Genomic DNA, 19,222 nt, shown 5'->3' on the forward strand with positions numbered 1-19,222 from the left:
TGGTTCTTATTTAGACTAAACTTATGAAGTAGTTAGCGAGTTCCAAATGCGGCCCAAGTAAGACACGAACACACTGTAAGACATGACTATAAAAAAACAGAGTGAATATTGCCATACATGATAAAAGTAATTTTAAGCACTTATGTGATTAGAACAGATCATTTCATCCTTTCACTAATATCCAAAAATCTTGCAATATGAAAGTATGCATAACTACCATTTAAAGCTTCTCACAAGAATGGAGCAAAAAGCCCTTTAGCTGTCGCTCTATATTTTACTTTGTTGTCTTAGCACAAGGGATAGGGGGACAATACTTACATGAAGAGGCACTGTATAAACAAAAAAATAGTAAGCTAAAATAAAAACTCGTATGAATAAATTGCTATGGAACAAGAAACTTTAAAAATATAAACAACTTTTGGTTTAATGCATGCAAAAATGTTCTCATTTGTATTGATACATAAGAGTTGACTGAGTACTTAGAGGAAATCAAGTTCATGTTATTGATATTTTCAAATTTACTTTGGCAGTACACAAAGTAGAGAAATAACAATTGTATATTATTTTTTCCAAATAACTCTTGGATGGGAGGCAAGGAGTGGGAAACAAAACAGATTGCTTTGTTTTGTTTTTTTCCTTAGTAGGTAATAGCAAAAATAACCCAACCATAAAATGCACACAGCTGTATCTAAAAGAAAAATGCGAACACAACTTAACCATACTTTATTTGACTGCATCTTATTTAGACAGCTTGCACATTTTGAATCCCATTAAATCTCTCTCTCCAAAAGGATGTGGGACAACAGAAGAAAATTATGCAGCAATATCCAGTCATCAAACAGCAGTCCAATATTTTGATACACGTGATATTTTATAGATACTCAACTCATATCTGACGTCAATATAATTTATGGTTGTTTTTACAAACCTGAAAGCCCTATAACATTATAGCACTCAATTTTAGTGATGGCATGGTGCAGTGAAAAGTAATTCTGATGCACTACCAATCTGATTTTATCTATGCTCCTGGAAAGTGATGAACTTCATGATTTTTAGACACCTTAATAAATATACACATCCAGTCTTACACATGTCAGCCAATATCAAAACACAGGGCAAGGTAAAGTTAAAACATGTGACAAACAAACTCCTTTACATAGATTTGTCAAGCAAGTAGGGAGGGTAATTTGGGAGGAGAGGCAGAAAATATTAAAACCAATTTTCTAATAGTAACTGTTTTGGGTTTTTTTTTTCCCCCTTATTTTGCTGGCTTTGACTTCAAAAACTACTGTCTGGTTTCTGATCTGTGGACTTCTCTAGAGTAGTTCCATCCTAACATAAGGGAAATTATAATCAGCCCACACATAAAAAATGGTAGTATACCCGTTAGCTTCTTCAATACTAACATATATAGCTTCATGGTAGCTTGTATAAAAATGTTCAGCAGCACCAACTGCCAAACCAGTGTCAGTGGATATTACAGTCAGTCTTAAAGAGGCAGCACCCCATTAAAAGAAAGTTGCACCAATTTTGCTCAGTTTTAGCCAAGTAAACCCTCTATCAATTATAAATGAAATTGCTTTTAGGTTATATTAGAGAAATGAAAGCAATATCAAAAACTAAATTAATGTTTGATTATGTTTCAACTGATATGGAGACACTTAATTTGGCGCTGGACTATCATACCAAGGGTTAAAAGTTTAGTCTATATAAGTAAACAATTTTGATAACCAATTAAATACAGAAGGTGTACACTGATTTAACATTCACCAGCTGAACAAAATGGAAACCATTTGACTTTTTAGTCACATAGTTAAGACCCTGTTTATAAAACACCCAATTAATCAGTTCAGTCAATTTGACAAAGCTTGATCAATTCTAGGGGAAAAGATCAATAGTGATGTTTTCATTGACAACCTACCAAAAACATAAATATGGTTGAACTGAAAATCTAGCATTTATCCACTTTAGAAATGTTCCCATTAGAGGGTCACGCAAATGTATATTCATCAACAATTATTACTTATGAACGAGCAAGTCAAATACAAAGTGATGAAATAAAATTCGATGACACAGTAAAGTGTTTTAGTTCAGTTCCCTCCATATTAAAAATAATAACAGAAGCATCAGTATGACTGACATACTTATAAATATTTAAAGCCAAAATGAAGTTTGACTGAAAACATCCTTAAAATGTTCAGCTGAAAAGCTAAAAGTATTTTGTGGTCATATACCTTTAATGTAACCAGTTTTTCTGCCCATTAAACTTTCAAGAGCAATATAAAATGAAAAGAAAAAAAATTTCTTTAAAAATAAGGAATTATAAATGATCCCACCAGCAGGAAGTTTATATTTTCATCAAATATAAATTGTATATTTTTATTTTAAAAGTACTTGTGACCATGTTCACTTTCAAGATACTATACTGAGCAAGGAGCAGCTTTCCTTTAAAAAACAAACTAACTTTCCTGAAAGGGGGCCTTTACCAACTGTTAATAGAGGTAGGGTTTTTAAAAAATACAGTAATTACAAGCCATAAAATAAAACAAAATTCAAACCAAATCCTAGAACAGAAGTAAGGCATATCCAAATTTCAAAAAACAACAACAACATAGATTCCTACAAAACATTTTTCACAGAGAATGAATCTTTTTTTTATGGGTACCTAGGTTTTCCAGTTAAATAAATAATCCATCACAGGTATAAATGACTCAATTAAAAGCAATTTGCTTTAAAATCTGTTACACTGCACTGACTCAAAAGTGGCCAAAACACAATGTAACTATTGAACATGGTGATGGCTGTTAAGAAAACCCATAGAACACATTCCAAAAAAAAGATTTCCATTTCTCACTTTTGTTTTTCTGGGCAAAAAAAGCAAAGTTCCCCCAAGAATTTTCTAAGTGAAAAGAAAATACAAGCAGCTAAAAATAGATACAACGAACCTTGAAATTTATTTCTAAGACCAAAAACCAAAAGTGAAGCATTTCAAGAAATGGAAGCATTATGAATCTAAATCAAGTGGGAAAAAAGTTCCAACTGCTTTGTAAGAGCTGTTCTTCACAGCTTAGCAATAATTTTGATTAAATATTATACCAATTTACATTAATTTTCTATTCTTTTCCAAAAATTCCCTCAAAAAAAAAAAAAAAAGAAAGTGCATCCAAAACCCAGCAATTCCTGGCTCCATCAATTTTTCCTATCCCCTTTGAGCCATTTCTTAAAGATTTTCCAAGTAGATTCAACTTTCTACTGAAAGGAAAGAAAGGACTTCTAACATAAACCACTGTCTTTCACCTGGAAAAAGTATCCAAATTATAAAAATCTGAAATAATTTATTCAAATTTAGAATTTAAATTAAAAAAAAATTTGCTTACAAAGACTTTAAAGAAAAGGAGGAGATAGCATGCATTCAAAAACTGGAGATGAAGACAAATATACTTATCTATACAGGCACTGGCAGACGCAATTTAATTATTATCTTTACTCATTGTAAGACACACCCCACCCCACAATACATTTTTTTTCATTCACTAATCACTGAGGTACCAATATTTAAGAATGGAAAATTTAATATTGAAAAAATAAAACCTAAAATTGAAGCTCTGCCCCCACCCCCTCAGAAAACTATAGCATGTTTCATGTGAAATGTTAGTATACTTAGAGATGTTTACAATCTACATGGGCTTTTTTCAGGAACAAACATCATGTTCCACTTACTGGTTCTGTGATAAAATGATCGCTGTGTAAATAACATTGCCAGCAGACTTTGCAAATGAACAAACAAATCTTGGCTATCACCTGGCACATCTTGTTGGTACCAAAAGAACTCTTGACGTTTGAAACAATCTCTTTTTAATTCAGAACAAATGCGCCATGCCAAAGTGCAACAAATATTGTGCGACACTCAATGAGACACTGACAGATAAGAGCTGCATGGAAATTACTAAATCCACCTGCAAAGCAATTCTGTACAAATTGCATTGCATGCAAAGGTCAATTCTTCATGGTTGGAAAGTTGTTTCCTTGATATCCATTTCTCAACGCAGCCACAGTTTAAGTCGCAGTGCATCAACTCCATTTAAATAGTATCTGAACAGCCTCTTATCTCGAACAAAACCAAGATTTTCATAAAGTTTCAAAGCAGACTTATTTGTTATTTCTGTTTCCAAAACAACCTTCAAGGAAATGAAAGAAAACTAAGTTATAATTCTGTATATTTGAAACTAAGTTTTAATTTTATAATTTGGAAAATTACTTAGAAAGCAAACAATCAGATTAAATATTTAAGAAAAACAAGTCACATTAATATGTTTTAAAATTGATGGTAAAAATAAATATCAATAATATACAGAGAACCCAGAAGAATAGCCACCAAAATTGTAACAATGATTATCCCTGAGGCAAAGTGAGTGAAGTCAGAAGGGACTTTCTGTTTCACAGATTTTTCTGAAGTTTTGAATTTTTAGCAATGAGAAAATATCAGTTTTATATTAAAACAAAAATAATTTTCCTGTAAAGAAAAGTAAGGTGACAAAAAGATGAAGAAAAAAAATAATCAGTAACCCAAAAGGTTTAATGAAAACTATGGAGATTGAGCTCCCTCTCCTTCACTTTCATTAATTTGTCATTATTTATCCTGGTGACAACTATGAAATTTGTCTACAGTGTAGACCAAAAGTCTGTAAACTACAGCCCATGGACCAAATAGGCCTGCCGTCTGTTTTTGTAAATAAAGTTTTTTTGAAACACAGCCATGACCATTCATTTATGTGTTATCTGTGGATGTTTTCTGGATAAAAAGGCAGAGTTGAGTAGTTACGACAGAGACCCCATGGTCCACAAAGCCCCAAGTATTTACTATCTGGCCCTTTACAGAAAATGTTTGCCAAACCCTGGTCCAGACCAGGGGTTCTCAAACTTTAGTGTGCACCATTATCACCTGGGGGGCTTGTTAAAATAGATTGCTGAGTCCCACCTCCAGAGTTTCTGAGTAAGTTTCAGGTAGGGCCCAAGAATTTGCATTTTTAACAAATTCCCAGTTGAAACTGCTGCTGCTGGTTGGGAGACCACATTTTGAGAACCACTAGTCTATACATTATGGATATCAATATTTAACAGAGAAACACATAGTATTAATTTCCATTGGAGCCTTTTTGAATATTACTGAACCAACGGCCCTGATAATGAAGAACTGATACTTTTGAAAACTAAGTGTGATTTTTCTTTTCTTAATTTATTTCTAAACTCTGTCCACCAAACACACTTCTACACCTCTTCCGAACTCTTAGATACATAGTTCTATTGGCCTTTTCTATTGATTCTCAACCTACCTCACTGTGAATTATCAGCCCAGGTGAAGCATATGAATCTTTTCCTGTTTTTTACCTCAAACTATCAAAAAAATTTGACAAGAATTCAAGCAACAGATGTAAACAATAGAAAAAGGATTGTACCTTAACTCATCATATCTAAAAATTGAACTCTCCATGATCTGCTCCTCTTCTATAATTCTCTCAGTAAATAGGATCTCTATCCCATCCATAGCTCAAACCCAAAACACAAGAGCCATCCTTGAATCTCTTTTCTTCCCAGCCTACTACATACATGTAAGCACAGAGTATTGTCAATTCTGTCCCTTAAACATATCTGTCAAACTGGTCCTCTTTCTATCCTACTCATACCACCCTATTTCAAGCTGCCAACAGCTCTCATTTGAAACTGCAAGAAATTCCTAAGTCAAGAGGTCTCCATTCTCTACAAAGTATTTAGAGTGATCACTCTTGTTCTCATTAATTCTCTGCTTAAAACCATTTATTGATTCCCTTTAGTCCTCAAGATAATGTCAACAACATTAAAAAAACAACCTAGAGAGATCTAAAAAGCCGTTCAAGATATGGCCTCTACCTATATCTCCAGCTTTGTTTTAGGTCTCCCTCCCCTTGCTTCCCACACTCAATACCAAACTTCCAGTTTCTTTAACTAATCTTTCCTATCTTAGACGTTTCCATAAGCTATTTCCTCTGTCTGGAGGAATACTCTTCCTATCCTCCTAGCTTTAGACCTTAACTCGTAACTTCCAGAAGGAGTGGGGTATCCCCTTCCTTTTATACTACCCCACAGCACTCTGCACTGTTTCTATTAAACACTTATTCAACACTTGATGAGTATGACTTGTTTCCTAGCTGGTGAGCCAAAGGAGGGCAGGTCCCATGTACACCTTCTTCACAGCTGTTTCCTCTGCACCTACCACACTGCCTGACCCATAGAAGGCACCTAAATATTTGTTAATTATATGTCCTTAATATCTTTCATTATATTACATAATTACATAAATAGTAAACAAACAATAAAAGTATTGCTATGCTTTTAAATGACAAGGGTACTTAAAGAGATTGTCCTATATCTCTCTCACTGATCAACTCATCAATGTTAAGGAGAAAGGAGACTTCATAGATGTGGATAATACATAAAATCAGAAAGCATCATCTTGAGGCAATTACCTATGCCATTAATTCATAAAATCAAATTGCATGCTAAACCTGAACCTTTAAAAGATCTCAAAATAAGTAATAGTTAAGGATCAAAGGAAAAAGTCCCTAGGAAGATGTTAAATAAAATGGGTATAGCAAACAAATTGGCTTACGATAAAAATTAAAAGTGGAAAATTTAATTTCTGCTCTTGGAAAAACAGAATTCAATTTTTAGTAACATATGTCATCTTCCAGTCTGGTATACTCTAGTCTGGTTAATAGAAGTTTTTAGTTGTGAACAGTTCTCTAGTAATTACTGGAGTTCTAATATTAAGTCAGCACCTAATTACAGCTAATTATGGCTAAAATGTTAAATCAAAGCAATTAATATAAGAACTAAAGCTGAAACAAACCAAAACTTGGAACTGATTTCACAGAAATAAAAATAAGAGGGACAGTTGATAATAATAGTTAATATTACTATGTGCCATGTAAAGCATTTTACATGCATTAACTCATTTTACTTTCACAATAACCCTATGTAATAGATCTAATTATCTCCATTTTACAGATGAAGGAAACTCAAAGCCACCAGTAGAGCAGAGGCAATCAGGGTCCAAATCTGATCCAGTGCTTAACAGTAACCACTCTCCTTAACCTCGCCCTGATTGTTTCCCAGAGTAAAACAAAGCAGAAAATGGGAGCTCTAAACTACTTAAGACATGATAGAGGATCTAAGTCCACTTTCACTGATATTTAGCAATCTAAAAAATTCAATACACATCTGAATTAACTACAGCTGCACAAATACACACTTAAGGGATGGTTAAGATTTGAATTCAGCTTTGTTGGCATTTTAACAGAGTAATGAAATTAAGTCCAATTACACTGAAAAAAATGTTAAGGGATAACTTTAGTTTAAACATAAAGATACTTAGCACACTCCTATTTTCTAAGAGATCATATGCATTTTTTTATACAACAGAAAACAGAATAAAAGTAACTACTCTTTAATACTTAATCACTTAAATTCTTACAAACATATTAAAAGAGAATCTGGGTTTATACTGGAATACTATAAAGCTATTCTTTCAGTCCACATCATGAAACCAAAGGATAATGAAGTCATTTTGGTCCTACAGAAACTTGGCTATGTTGAATTCTACTTAACAAAACAAACAAACAAAAAAACCATGGACCCACTGATTCTCTTAGAAACAAACCATTATTAGGACAAGTTGGACCACTATAGTTTAGAAATCATCTTCTAATATCATAGGCTGGAAGCTCCTGGAAGGCAAGCCTGTTCACCTGTTCACTCTTCAAACCTAAGCGTGAGCACAGCATCTGGCACCTACAGGCCTTCCACAGATTTCTGCTGAATGAGTGACTTTTTTGCTCTACTAGGACATCCCTTTCTCATCCTCACCATTGCACAGATAAAAGAGACAGACTACAAAAAGTTACATGACTTGCCTATAATCAGACAACTACTCAGTGACAGAATATGGATATGGAACTCAGGCCTTTATTCATACTCAGTTCTTTAATTAGGCCAAACTGCTCAACCAAAATTCCCATGGCTTAAATAAACCCATTTTATTCTGTTCTTTACCTAGCAGCCTGTATCTCACAGCCAAAATATGTTTCCAATAAAACTAAATAAATTAAACATATACTTATTAAACACAAAAAGCCAAAAACTCATCACTGTACATATTCAGAAAAAAAAAAAAAAAAGAAGAAGAATGATTGGACCTCTTGACCCTTATATGTTTATATTTTAACCAAAAATAACCTCTATCTCCTTGGTTCCCAATGATCTAGTTTATTGTGATTCCTAAGATGATCTATTTTATTCTTAATTGTATAAAATACGGTAGGCTATTACACTATCTGTCCAGAATTCATCAAAATGCCTTTCTCATTACCTTTATATTGCTAGAAACAAGTAGCATTAGGCAAAACAAATTACGTTGTAGGGAACAGGCCTAGGTTTGAATAGCAAATTGTTAAAAGCCTGCAACAGGTCACAAAGCACATTTATAGGACAGAGAGAAAAAAAGAAAAAAAGATTGACAAGAAAACACCAAAATGAATGTGCTAGAAAGGTAGGTGGTACACTTTCTTTTTTCTATTTTCCAAGTTTTCTGCAATGTTTATTATGGTTTTTCAGTGGGGGAAATGTTTTTAATATAAACAGCAGTCAAAAGATTCTGTGATATGATTTTCAAGTATATATGTTGTTGGGTCACACACTGCGCACTGAAATTCCATTAAATTGTGATTCCACTGTATATTATCATCATATATGATAGTGCTGGGTATTAAAACCATTATAATCATGTCTTAAATTAAGAAAAAAATGTTGAAATTTAAATTTTCAGAGATCACAATTTCATGGACATCTACAGCTTAAAAAGTAAAGCATTGCTCACCATACTGCCCATATTCTAATTTATTTAAGAAAAAAAGTACATGAAAGTAAACGCCACCATGCGGGTTCATTATTTTAGGTACATAGACCCTACTTTAAAAATTACATTTTAGAAAACTTTTATACTATGTTGATGCATATATATTACTCTTTCCTCTAAAGTGAAAAACAAACCTAAGATACTAGTCCTAACCACTACACATGTGCCAGCTGGAGCATGTGGGTGTGTCACAAATTCAAGCCAGATCAACATATACAATGCATCTCTTAATTGTGAAGTGACATACCCATTTGTTTAATTCTTGTTTTTGCACTATAAATTTTTAGTCAGCCCCAAATATGTAGAAAATGAGGAAGATCTTTAGATATGCTGTTTTAACATGCCTAGTTCAACAAATATTTATGAACCACCTACTATATCACAAATGTAACACTAAGTACTAAGAATATAACAGTAAACAAAAAAAGACATCTCTATCCTCCTGTAACTTAGATTAGTAAGGACACTGAACAAGTAAATTTAAGTGTAATAAGTATTACAAAAGGGAAGTCAGGAAAAACACAGAACACCGTGCAAATGATTCCGTACAGAAGAATCAGGGAAGACTCCAAGGAGCAGTTGACATTTGAACTGGGTCTTAAAGACTGAAAAGTATTTTAATAAGCAAAGGAGGCATTCAATAGGGCAAAATGCAAGCAGGAGTAAGGAGGAACTATTGGATCTAGCAAATAGCTCTATAAGAAAATAGTTACACTGGAATGGAGAGGGCAGAAATCAAGCTAAATGGGATGAAGTGGTATATAAGGATGTGGAAGCAACAGACTACTCTCAAAAACTAGAAGGGTTTGTTGCTTGTATGGCTTAAAAGGGAGTGTGGAAGCCTTATAAAGAGTAAACAAGAGCTCTGTCCCTTCACACAGCATAGTTCTACCTGAACAATGTGGGACACAGATTATCAATTTTCTTAACAAAGCAGGGCTATTTCAAACAGCAAAAACTACCCATTTAAAAACACACAAGTTTGTGAAACTATCCCCATTTCAGCCTAAAATTAAGTAATACTCATTATTTAAAAAATAAGAAAAATGAATCAGCATTAGATTTTTAAGCCCACAGTGAAATAAGTATTTCTACCATAAAATATACCACTAATTTAAGATTTAACACCGAAACTAAAATAAATATAATCAAAATCTCTAAATTGTTCCATAAAACTTTCAAGGAAAAGTAAATACTATTTATAAACATTTGATCAAGCAAAGTAAAGCACACAGTCTAAAGGCAGTGACTAGGACAACTCAGAAAAGGTGTAACCATAAGGGATATAACATCCCTGCTCTGGAAACTACCCTCTACTCAGCAGCAGAAACTCAAAACATGTTCTGTCATCCCCAAGATCTCTCCAAACTGTTAAGCAACTTTTGTGAAGCCTGACTTCTTTTCTTGATGAGCTGACTATGCCAGTCTGGCTACGGTCCAAACAGAGACTTCTACAATCCCATACTCTCCCGCAAATTTTAGCGGAGCACCTATACATGCAAGGCACAGTGCTATGTGATACAAAGAAATTATATTCTGCTCCCAGGACTTAAAATTAGCTGAACAGAGAAGATACTTTTTGATGAATATACAGGTAGCTCTCCTATTAACAAGTGGTGGTGGTTTTTTTTTTCTCCCCCTCCCTCTACCACTATCATTATTTAATGTCAGGAGATTTTTTTCAAGTAAGAAATATCCTTCATATGCGCTGACAGTTTTCCCACTGTAATAAAAAACAAAAAACAAAAACAGACACTAAAGCCAATATGTAAGTAAATTACAGCAGGGTTCGTATTAAAAGCTACCTTTCTTAAATGACTTAACTGATAAATCTCTGAATACCAGTTATTTACTGAAAATGCCTAACCAGATTTCACTTTCACATTTAGAAACAGAACACATTTTAGCTCCCATTATTTTAAAATTTGCTCTAGGTCAAAATCCATGTATTTTTAAGTGAAATATAATTTCCCCCACAAACTGCATTTGTGTAATAATAGGGCACAAAGAAGTCTGCAGTATAATTATTATATAATTTATTTATAAAAATATCCAGTAGAGTACTACACCCAGGACAGCAGGCCTTAAACATTACAAAGACTTACCTCATCACAGTCTCCTTCAACCATGGCATATATAGCTTTCTTAACCAAGTTAGTACCTAAAATATAGATCTGAGTATTAATGAAGGAAAAATATAATTACTTTATTAAAGATACCTAAATGATGACATTTATAAGAAGCACAGAAATGTAAATTCTGGGGTCTGTCTTGAATGCAGATACAAAGATTATCTCAAATAAAGTGGGGAAAAATTAAGAATTAAGCCGAGAGAGGTCAATAGGTCCTACGCATAGCAATATAAGTTTCTTCATGAAAAAACCTATCTCTGAGGTATTCATTTCTCTCAGGTGTAATCATTTACTCCAGGAAGGGTGTGAGCTATTCTGACTGAGGATAGAAGGAAAGGGGTAAAGAAAAAGGCAAGATAGAGTATGGTCAAAACTATCCAGAAACTCCTTGTGCTAGCCAGAACTTACTGCATGTCCCCTCAGCCGATCGTGCCAAAGATTCCTGAAACCCCTGCACAAAGGACACAGGCACAGGACAGCTTCACCAGAACCACTGTGCCCCAAAGTGGGCCCAAGACCCTGGGTCAGTTCCTACAAATCCTTTTAGTAAGCCTGGATATAGCAAAGTCTGGCAATCCCAAATGATGTCAGTGGTGTGTCTCTAAATTCTCTAGCAAAATGTATCCTAGTTTAGGGTCAGCCATATTTGGTACACTAAAGGCAAAAACCTACCAAATCTTATGTTAAAAGAGAAATCCAGATTTTTATAAGAAATCTAAATTTCAAACCACGCACGCACACAGGCACTTTGTAGGCAAAACAAGATGTGTGTGAGGGCCACGATGCAGCCCTCAAAAGCCACCAGTTCTGCCCTCTGAACTAGTGAAACCATTGCCTATCATTTGCCATGAGTCCTTATAAGCTCTTCAATATTCAAAGACTCAAACTTGGTCTATGTAAAGTTCAGTTCGTTAAAAAAATCTTAGTACTAAACAGTAACACTCTAAGAAAAGTTAGTTAAACCCAACATATTAAGTAAACCTATTCATAATGAGTTCTCATGACATGTAAGACTGTGTGAAACAGTCTTATTTGGACAGTAACACTCAGATTTACTTACAAAATAACCATGACAGAACTGATAATAATTAAATGTTGCTACAGGTGTCAAATATTCTTTCATGAATACTTACCACAGTAATTAAATTTTAGTACATCCCAGAATTTGACATGCTCAGACAAGTGCTTGTCCACTTGAACAAGGAGCCAGTAGGTCCTAGACACTAGGACAGTGGTTTTTACCTAGGTATGTATCCGTCACCTACGGAAACTTCAGTCCCAACTCTGACAGGACAAACAAGATTCTCAGGGGGAGGGGCCCAAACATTTGTTTTTAAACCACCCAGATGATTCTAATGACCATTATGAACCAAGAATAGATTAATCCAACATGCCAAGAAAGGTGGACCCAAGAAAGAGATGTGGGAAACAATCAATTCTTTTTTCCTGGTCCTCCTTGAACTGCTAATATGTTTGATGACTAACACTGAGTAATGATAAGAATTTCTATAATTTTGCCTTGATTGAGGTCCACTTAACCCAAGTAGCTGAGTGAAGGCTGAGTTCAAGTGACCTAATACAGGCATAACCCTTTTTTTGCACTTTGCTTTGTTGCACTTCACAGATACAGCATTTTTTACAAATTGAAGGTGTGTGGCAATCCTGCATCAAGCAAATCTATTAGTGCCATTTTTCCAACAGTACGTGCTCATTTCACGTCTCTGTGTCACATTTTAATTAAGGTACGTACTTTTTTTTTTTTTTTAACATAAAATGCTATTGCACTCTAATAGACTACAGTATAGTGTAAACATAACTCGCATGCACTGGGAAACCGAAAAATACATGCGACACGCTTTACTGCAGTGGTCTGGAACCGAACCTGCAATCTCTCTGAGGTAGACCTTTAATGCCATAAAAATCCCATTATTTCTTCCAATACTTAGTATAATGCAAAGCATTTTAAATATGATCAAGATTATGTTTGTAGGTAAAAACAATCAATTGATACTTGTTAGAAAGATGTTCTCTCAAACAATTTAATGCTAAGAGACAATGAAAACAATTCATTGAAAGAACTTTTTGAAAATAATATTTTGGAATAAAAACAATCTATTATTTTCTTCCCTTAGCTTCACGTTCATTTCTACTTATTTACATTGAAGTCTTTTGTTTCAAAAAACAACAATGAAAATTATCTATACATTCTTTTAGTGATGATCTTTTTCTTACCAATGCCATTTCTCCTGTATTTGGAATCCACAGCTAACATGGCTATATAACCTCTGCGGAACATCTTTTTGTGCATGTCCAACTTGCAAACGATGGCACCTACACATTCCTCCCCTACCATGGCCTTAAAAATAAACAAACAGTTATGAAGAATATATTACCATCAGGTACTGTACAATACCCAGTGAGAACAGCAACCACTCATTGGTTAACATTTTTGACAGAGGAAGAGGTAATGGGAACTCCAACAAGAGAGCAATTACAGTAAATTTCAGAAATGTAAATGCTAGAAATCCTCCAAGTGTTCTCATACTTAAATCTTCCAATATTCTTTAGGTCATGAATTTCTAAAGCTTATTATTAAAGCCTAGGGGAACAAGCAAGAATTCTATAAGGTAAAAATTCAAGTACTTTATAAAATTATGAATGAGGGGCATATTGGTTTAGAATTACAATTATTTGCAATAAAGATTTATGTTTAAGTTTTGAGAAGTGAGGATACATGAAAAAAAATTTTAAGAAAAAGCTTATTCATTACAATATGATAAAAAATGGTAAATCTTCCTTATTAGCAGATAAGTTTTAAGTTTATATTTATAAGTTTAAATTTGATTGTAATAAAGCTTTAATGAAAGCCAGATAAAAGGCAGGATACTTACAGCTGAATGGTAGAATAAGATTTGATTAGGAAAAAAAAAAAGGTAACATTTTCAGAAAAAGCATTGTTTATAAGTTATTGCTTAGATCATCTCCAAGGGGTTTTGTTATTGAAGTTTTATAAAGACTACATGACGGATTCATTTTTAGGAGATTCCTGACAGTGTGGTCATTGTCATAAAGCTCTAGAGTACTTACAGCTCAAAATCAGATAATGGAATGATTTTATAGAGCTTTCTACTTTAATAAAAACGCACAGTTTTCCAGAATGTTAAAAGTTACATGTTAAATAAATACTAATCATTCCCTATTTTCATTAAGATTTCCAGTGTCACAACTGAAAATACATTTTCCCATCACTCATAAAAAGTTCTAATACTAGATTCTGTTAAATTTAAGTAAGGCAATATCTCCAACTGTTTAATAATGTGCCAGCAGAAATATGCTTTCACAGTAAAGAGCCCTCATTTTAAAGTACGAAAACTTCAAATTAACTTTCCAGAAGAAACAATTTTAACATTAAAAAAAGGAAACAAAACAGGAATGGGTTAAAAAATTAAATTAATAAGCAAAGTCCAATTTATATTTCCAACATTTTAACCTAATTTCTTACTTTTTTTAGTCTGTCATTCTGTAATTTGATTAAAAAAACTTTTTTTTTAACTGAGGAGAAATCTTTTAGGCAAGATAATTCTGATTAATTTCATGCAAACCCAAACAAAGTCAGAAAAATCCTTCTAAAGCAACAACCCACACTAAGTCAATTCTGTTTTATCAAACATTCCAAAACTATTTTGGGTCAATAAACCTCTGAAATTTTTTAATTCTTCGGAAAACTCTTTCTAAGAGGTGAAATATATTCAAAAGCTTCCTGTTTGATAAACGCTGATGGCATTTTCTGTTTTGAAAATAACTTATTTCAAATATATATGAAATCATCACAGGCCAAATGGTACATTTAAAAGAGCCAGAAATTTTTTTAGCCTGGCCTCATAAGCTTGGCTCTTGGGAAATGGACATCTATATAAGTCTGATAAAAAACTGTAGAACATCCCCCCACCCTACAGTTAATAAAAGTATCCAAAAAAAGAGAAAAAAATTAAAACCACTAAACACAATATAACTGGACAGTACTTCCCAATCTTTGTCCTCTGACCAAGGAAGTAATAAGCAAACAAAATATTGTATTAGTTCACTCCTGGACTACACCGATTTCTTCCTAATTAAGAATCTCTAGGAACAAAACTCAAGTTGTACACATCATTTAGAAATAAAAGTCCAATATATGATACATTGTTACAATAAAATGTTGGTAGTCAGGAATGCCAATGCTGTAGTTTTTCCTGATAACCACTGACTAATAGATACTTACAAGAATCTCTAAATTGCTTGACAATCTTCCCAAATAAAAGCTTCTGCACATACATTTGGAATTCATGCTATTAAATGTGTTCTTTTTTCAAGGATGGGAACTGAAAAATCCCTGGCAAGATTAATTCCAAGGCTAAAGGGTTATCAGTCTATGAAACTATGAAAAACATGAATTGTATAAAAACAGGGATTCCCAAATTCTAGAACACTATATAAATAGGAAACAGGAGGAAGCCGGAAATTTAAATTTAGAACAAATAAAAGGAAGTACTGTATTATATAGTTGGAAATCAGTTTAAGAACATGAAAAAGACACCAACAACTAAAAATACCATGAACTCAAAAAGGATGGAGATAAATTAGTTAAGAACAGAGGAACTGACGGTGCCTCCCATTTGTATAGTTCCCTACCTTCACATGTTATAATTAGAAGGAACCATAAAAACTTATTTTGTTAGTTAAAAATGGTTAAGTATTGGCAATTTTGTAAGGTTCAAATGCATATATTCCATTTGCTCTATTATGGATTTGGAAACCAGGAACATTTTAAAGATTTCCAATCTCTTCAGACTGATACTTAACGAGGACAACTGCCCCTTGGTGAAGCAGAAGTTGGTGGCACAATGGCCTTGGTTGAATGGGTCAAGGGTAAGCCATTTTTCAGTTTCTTACTTATAATGAGAAGCCAACAGACCTGGGTTCAAGCTCTACCTCCCTGCTACTAAATCTCTAGAGAATTAAACATTTTAAGTCCTTAATTTAAATTAAGTCCTTAATTTTTTTTCATTAAAAAAAAAGAAATTGAACTAGGTTATCTCTAGTATCCCACTCAGTTCTAAAATGATATGATGTAAAATAAAAATACATACTTACACTTTTAAAAAGACTAGTTCTTAAGGGAAATTCAAATTTACAAATATTACAGTATAAAGGCCCAGTTCTAAGTGGCCTCTGTTTGATTTTTAGCTATGGTTTTATTGTTCAATACCTCTAGATTCATACTTGCACTAATAAATCTTACAGCTCAACCATTTGTGCATATCTCATTTTCTAGATATTCAGAATTTAATGTATATGTCAATCGACCTTTGGCTATTAAGGGATAAAGTACAAAGTAGCTGGCAAATTTTGAGGGGTCTATGTAAAATCAAGTCTAAAGTTTACAGAGTCTAAAACTGGCAAGTAAGTTGAGAGGCGTAGGTAATATCAGGTCTCACAAGTCTGCTAAATATCATACATACACACCTATTTTCTAAAATTAACAGAAATACATACACTATTTCAATTTAAATATGACTCAATTGTATGCTTTTGTGTAATTTTTGTGTAATTAAATCAATTTACAATTTTAGAAATTACAATGGTATCTGATATGACATTTATAATAGTGCTGTAAAATCATTTTCCCATATTCATTGACAGGGACATGTCTTAGAATTTCCATTTTGATAAATGCTTACAATCCTGGTAAGAACAGTTTTCCAGAATATAAAATAGTTTTCTTAGTTCACACAAACACACTAAATTGAAGTTTAGCAAGGTGAACACAAAACCTACACCCACAAAACCATCATTATCTTATATTACTCAGGTTATATTTTCAGATTACCACCAAACTATAGAATCAAAAGATGAAATTTTAAAGTATTGTCAAAACGTCTTGCAGGGAATTTCTAAGTGCAAGTCAATGCTGAAACAATAAATAATGGTGGTGGCTTTTCCCTTCACATATCACAAAATACTCCATAAAAGCACGTCACCTTAAGTAAGATTCAACAGAACCAATATGCTTTTGAGTACATGATACAAAACATATAAGTACAGTCAATATATAAGTGAAAGTTGAAGGTTAGACTCAAATTGGCCAACACGATTGGTAAGAAATTAATGGTACTGGCATTTCTTTCATCCTGAATTTTAAAAATATTACTTAAGATAAAAAAAATTATTCAGCAGCCAAAAACTTTTTTGCTTTCATATAAGTAAAATAGAAATTTGTCAATTATACACCACACAAGCCAGTGTTACTAGTGTTTAGGTGTATCTAGTTGCCAGATGCTTAAAATTAGAGTAGTAACAATCTCACACTTAGTTTCCCATGTTCCATGAAAGGGTATTTTGTTCAAGTTTCAGGATTCTTTCAGCCACCAAGTGTCAGTAGCGCCTTCTGCAAAGGAGCACTAGAAAACAGGCTGGCTACAACTGTTAATTGTTCTGTTGATCTAAAATGAAACAATCTCCATAATTACTGAATATTCTTGTAAGATTTAATTCTCCATTGTAGCCACAGTAAGTTTACTGAGTCATGTTCACCAGAACATGTTTGTGTATACATTCTTCCCTGATTATGGCTGTAACTGAGAGATTACTAAGGTCTGTATCCGAACAGAAACATGTTCAAATTAAATGATTGCAAAGTGCTTTGAGTGGTAATTAAAGATGGTTAAACATAATTATAAGCTAATGTAAACAGGACACAAGACCCCCAGTGAAACATGCATCATACAGGCTTGTTGCGTTTACATCAGTATCAAGTTAACCCCGATGATGACATCTTACCTTCAAAACATTAAATAACTAGGAGAGTGCACAAGTACTTTACATCATGTAATGTACTATGAAATGCTGGAATATACATCCGCTGCCACTCAGCCCTCACACTCCCTGCCCTGCACGATCTGGATCTCTGCTGTGTTCACCCTCTTTCCATTCCATCCACTTACCAAGAAGCACAGCTGTGGCCAGTTGTGGATAAAATATCTATAGGTATAAATGGAGTAGGGTTCGGACAGATCTTTGGTGATCAGTCTCATGATATCGGGCATTTGTAGCTCGGATTCATATCGGACATATCGTATCGTCCGATCCTCCCCGGGCTCAATCTCCCTGCCTGAGGGGCTTCTTAAACTGCAGCCGGCGGTCAAGGACGCAGACAGCAGTCGCACCTGCTCGTCTTCCTCCTCTTGCTCGGTGCCTTCAGCCAGTCCATTGCGGGCCGCCGCGGGACCGCTCACCGCTGCTGCCTCTGCCGGGCTGGGAAGCGCAGTTCGTGCATTATTGGGGAGGGAGTGAAAGGAACTATCGCTCGATTGTACCCCGGCTCCTTTTGTTGCAGTTGCTCTGGGGCCCCCGTCGGGGCTGGCTGTGGTCGAGGCCGCCTCGGCTGCGCTCAGGACCTTGCTCTTAAGGGAGGCGGCCGCCCGAAGGTGCCGCAATTCGGGGCTGATCAATCCATTGAGCTGCTGCTGCTCCAGTGGCAGCTGCGGGCAGCGGAGACACGGACGCCCTTTGGCCGCCGCCACCTCGCTGCCTGCCGGGTTCCTGACGCCGCTGCGGCCTTCATGCTCCTCGTCGTCCTCCTCGTCCTCGCTGCAGCAGGCGGAGGCAGCCCCCGCCGGGAAGGCACAGCGGGGCTCCACCGCCGCCGGGGCCGGAGGTGCTGGTGGTGGGAGGAGGCTACTAGGCCCAAGCGGTACCTCCGCCATCCTAGAGGCGACACAGACCGAGAGGGGAGGCCATGAGACCTGACTGACAAGCGAGGGGCAGAGGGGACGGCGGGTCGGGGGCAGCGGAGATGGGGAAACAAAGGCAGAAACCGTCCCTCAAGGAGATAATCCCCCTAACTCCAGACACCCCCCACCACCTCCACCACCAGCTCTTCAGCGCCGCCCAGCTGCTCAGCCGGCCACCGTCCCCGTCCTCCCGGGCCCATCCGCCAGCCTTGTCACCCGCCGCCCCTCCCCGTCCCCTTAGCGCGACTCACCCCGCACCAGTCCCTGCCGCCGCCACTCCTCTTCCTCCTCCGCCGCCGCCTTCGCAGCCGCGGCCACTTCCACCGCCGCCAAAGCTCACACTCAGCCGCCGCCGCCGTAAAGCGCCT

General features: G+C 35.4%; 1 protein-coding gene across 1 annotated transcript; it reads right to left on the reverse strand.

Annotated features, from left to right (window-relative positions):
- Nucleotides 1-1,185: 1,185 nt before the first annotated feature.
- NAA30 (N-alpha-acetyltransferase 30, NatC catalytic subunit) lies at nt 1,186-19,222 on the reverse strand. The gene is made up of 5 exons (XM_037832634.1): nt 19,106-19,222; nt 18,066-18,828; nt 13,315-13,438; nt 11,056-11,111; nt 1,186-4,178 (listed from the first exon to the last, which is right to left on the reverse strand). The coding sequence occupies exons 2-5, from the start codon at nt 18,825-18,827 to the stop codon at nt 4,041-4,043; spliced, it is 1,080 nt and encodes a 359-aa protein (XP_037688562.1). The 5' UTR covers nt 18,828; nt 19,106-19,222; the 3' UTR covers nt 1,186-4,040.

This window comes from Choloepus didactylus, chromosome 4 (assembly GCF_015220235.1).
Source record: "Choloepus didactylus isolate mChoDid1 chromosome 4, mChoDid1.pri, whole genome shotgun sequence".
NCBI classification, from domain to species: Eukaryota; Metazoa; Chordata; class Mammalia; order Pilosa; family Megalonychidae; genus Choloepus; species Choloepus didactylus.

Bases quoted from the DNA above. Each gene is read 5' to 3' on its own strand.
- NAA30 (XM_037832634.1), bottom strand. From the start codon at position 18,827: ATGGCGGAGGTACCGCTTGGGCCTAGTAGCCTCCTCCCACCACCAGCA. The intron at 13,439-18,065 runs GTAAGTGGATGG...TTTATTTTTAAG, and splicing joins GGCCACAGCTGTGCTTCTTG to GCCATGGTAGGGGAGGAATG. The intron at 4,179-11,055 runs GTAAGTCTTTGT...ATTTCCTTGAAG, and splicing joins TTGAAGGAGACTGTGATGAG to GTTGTTTTGGAAACAGAAAT.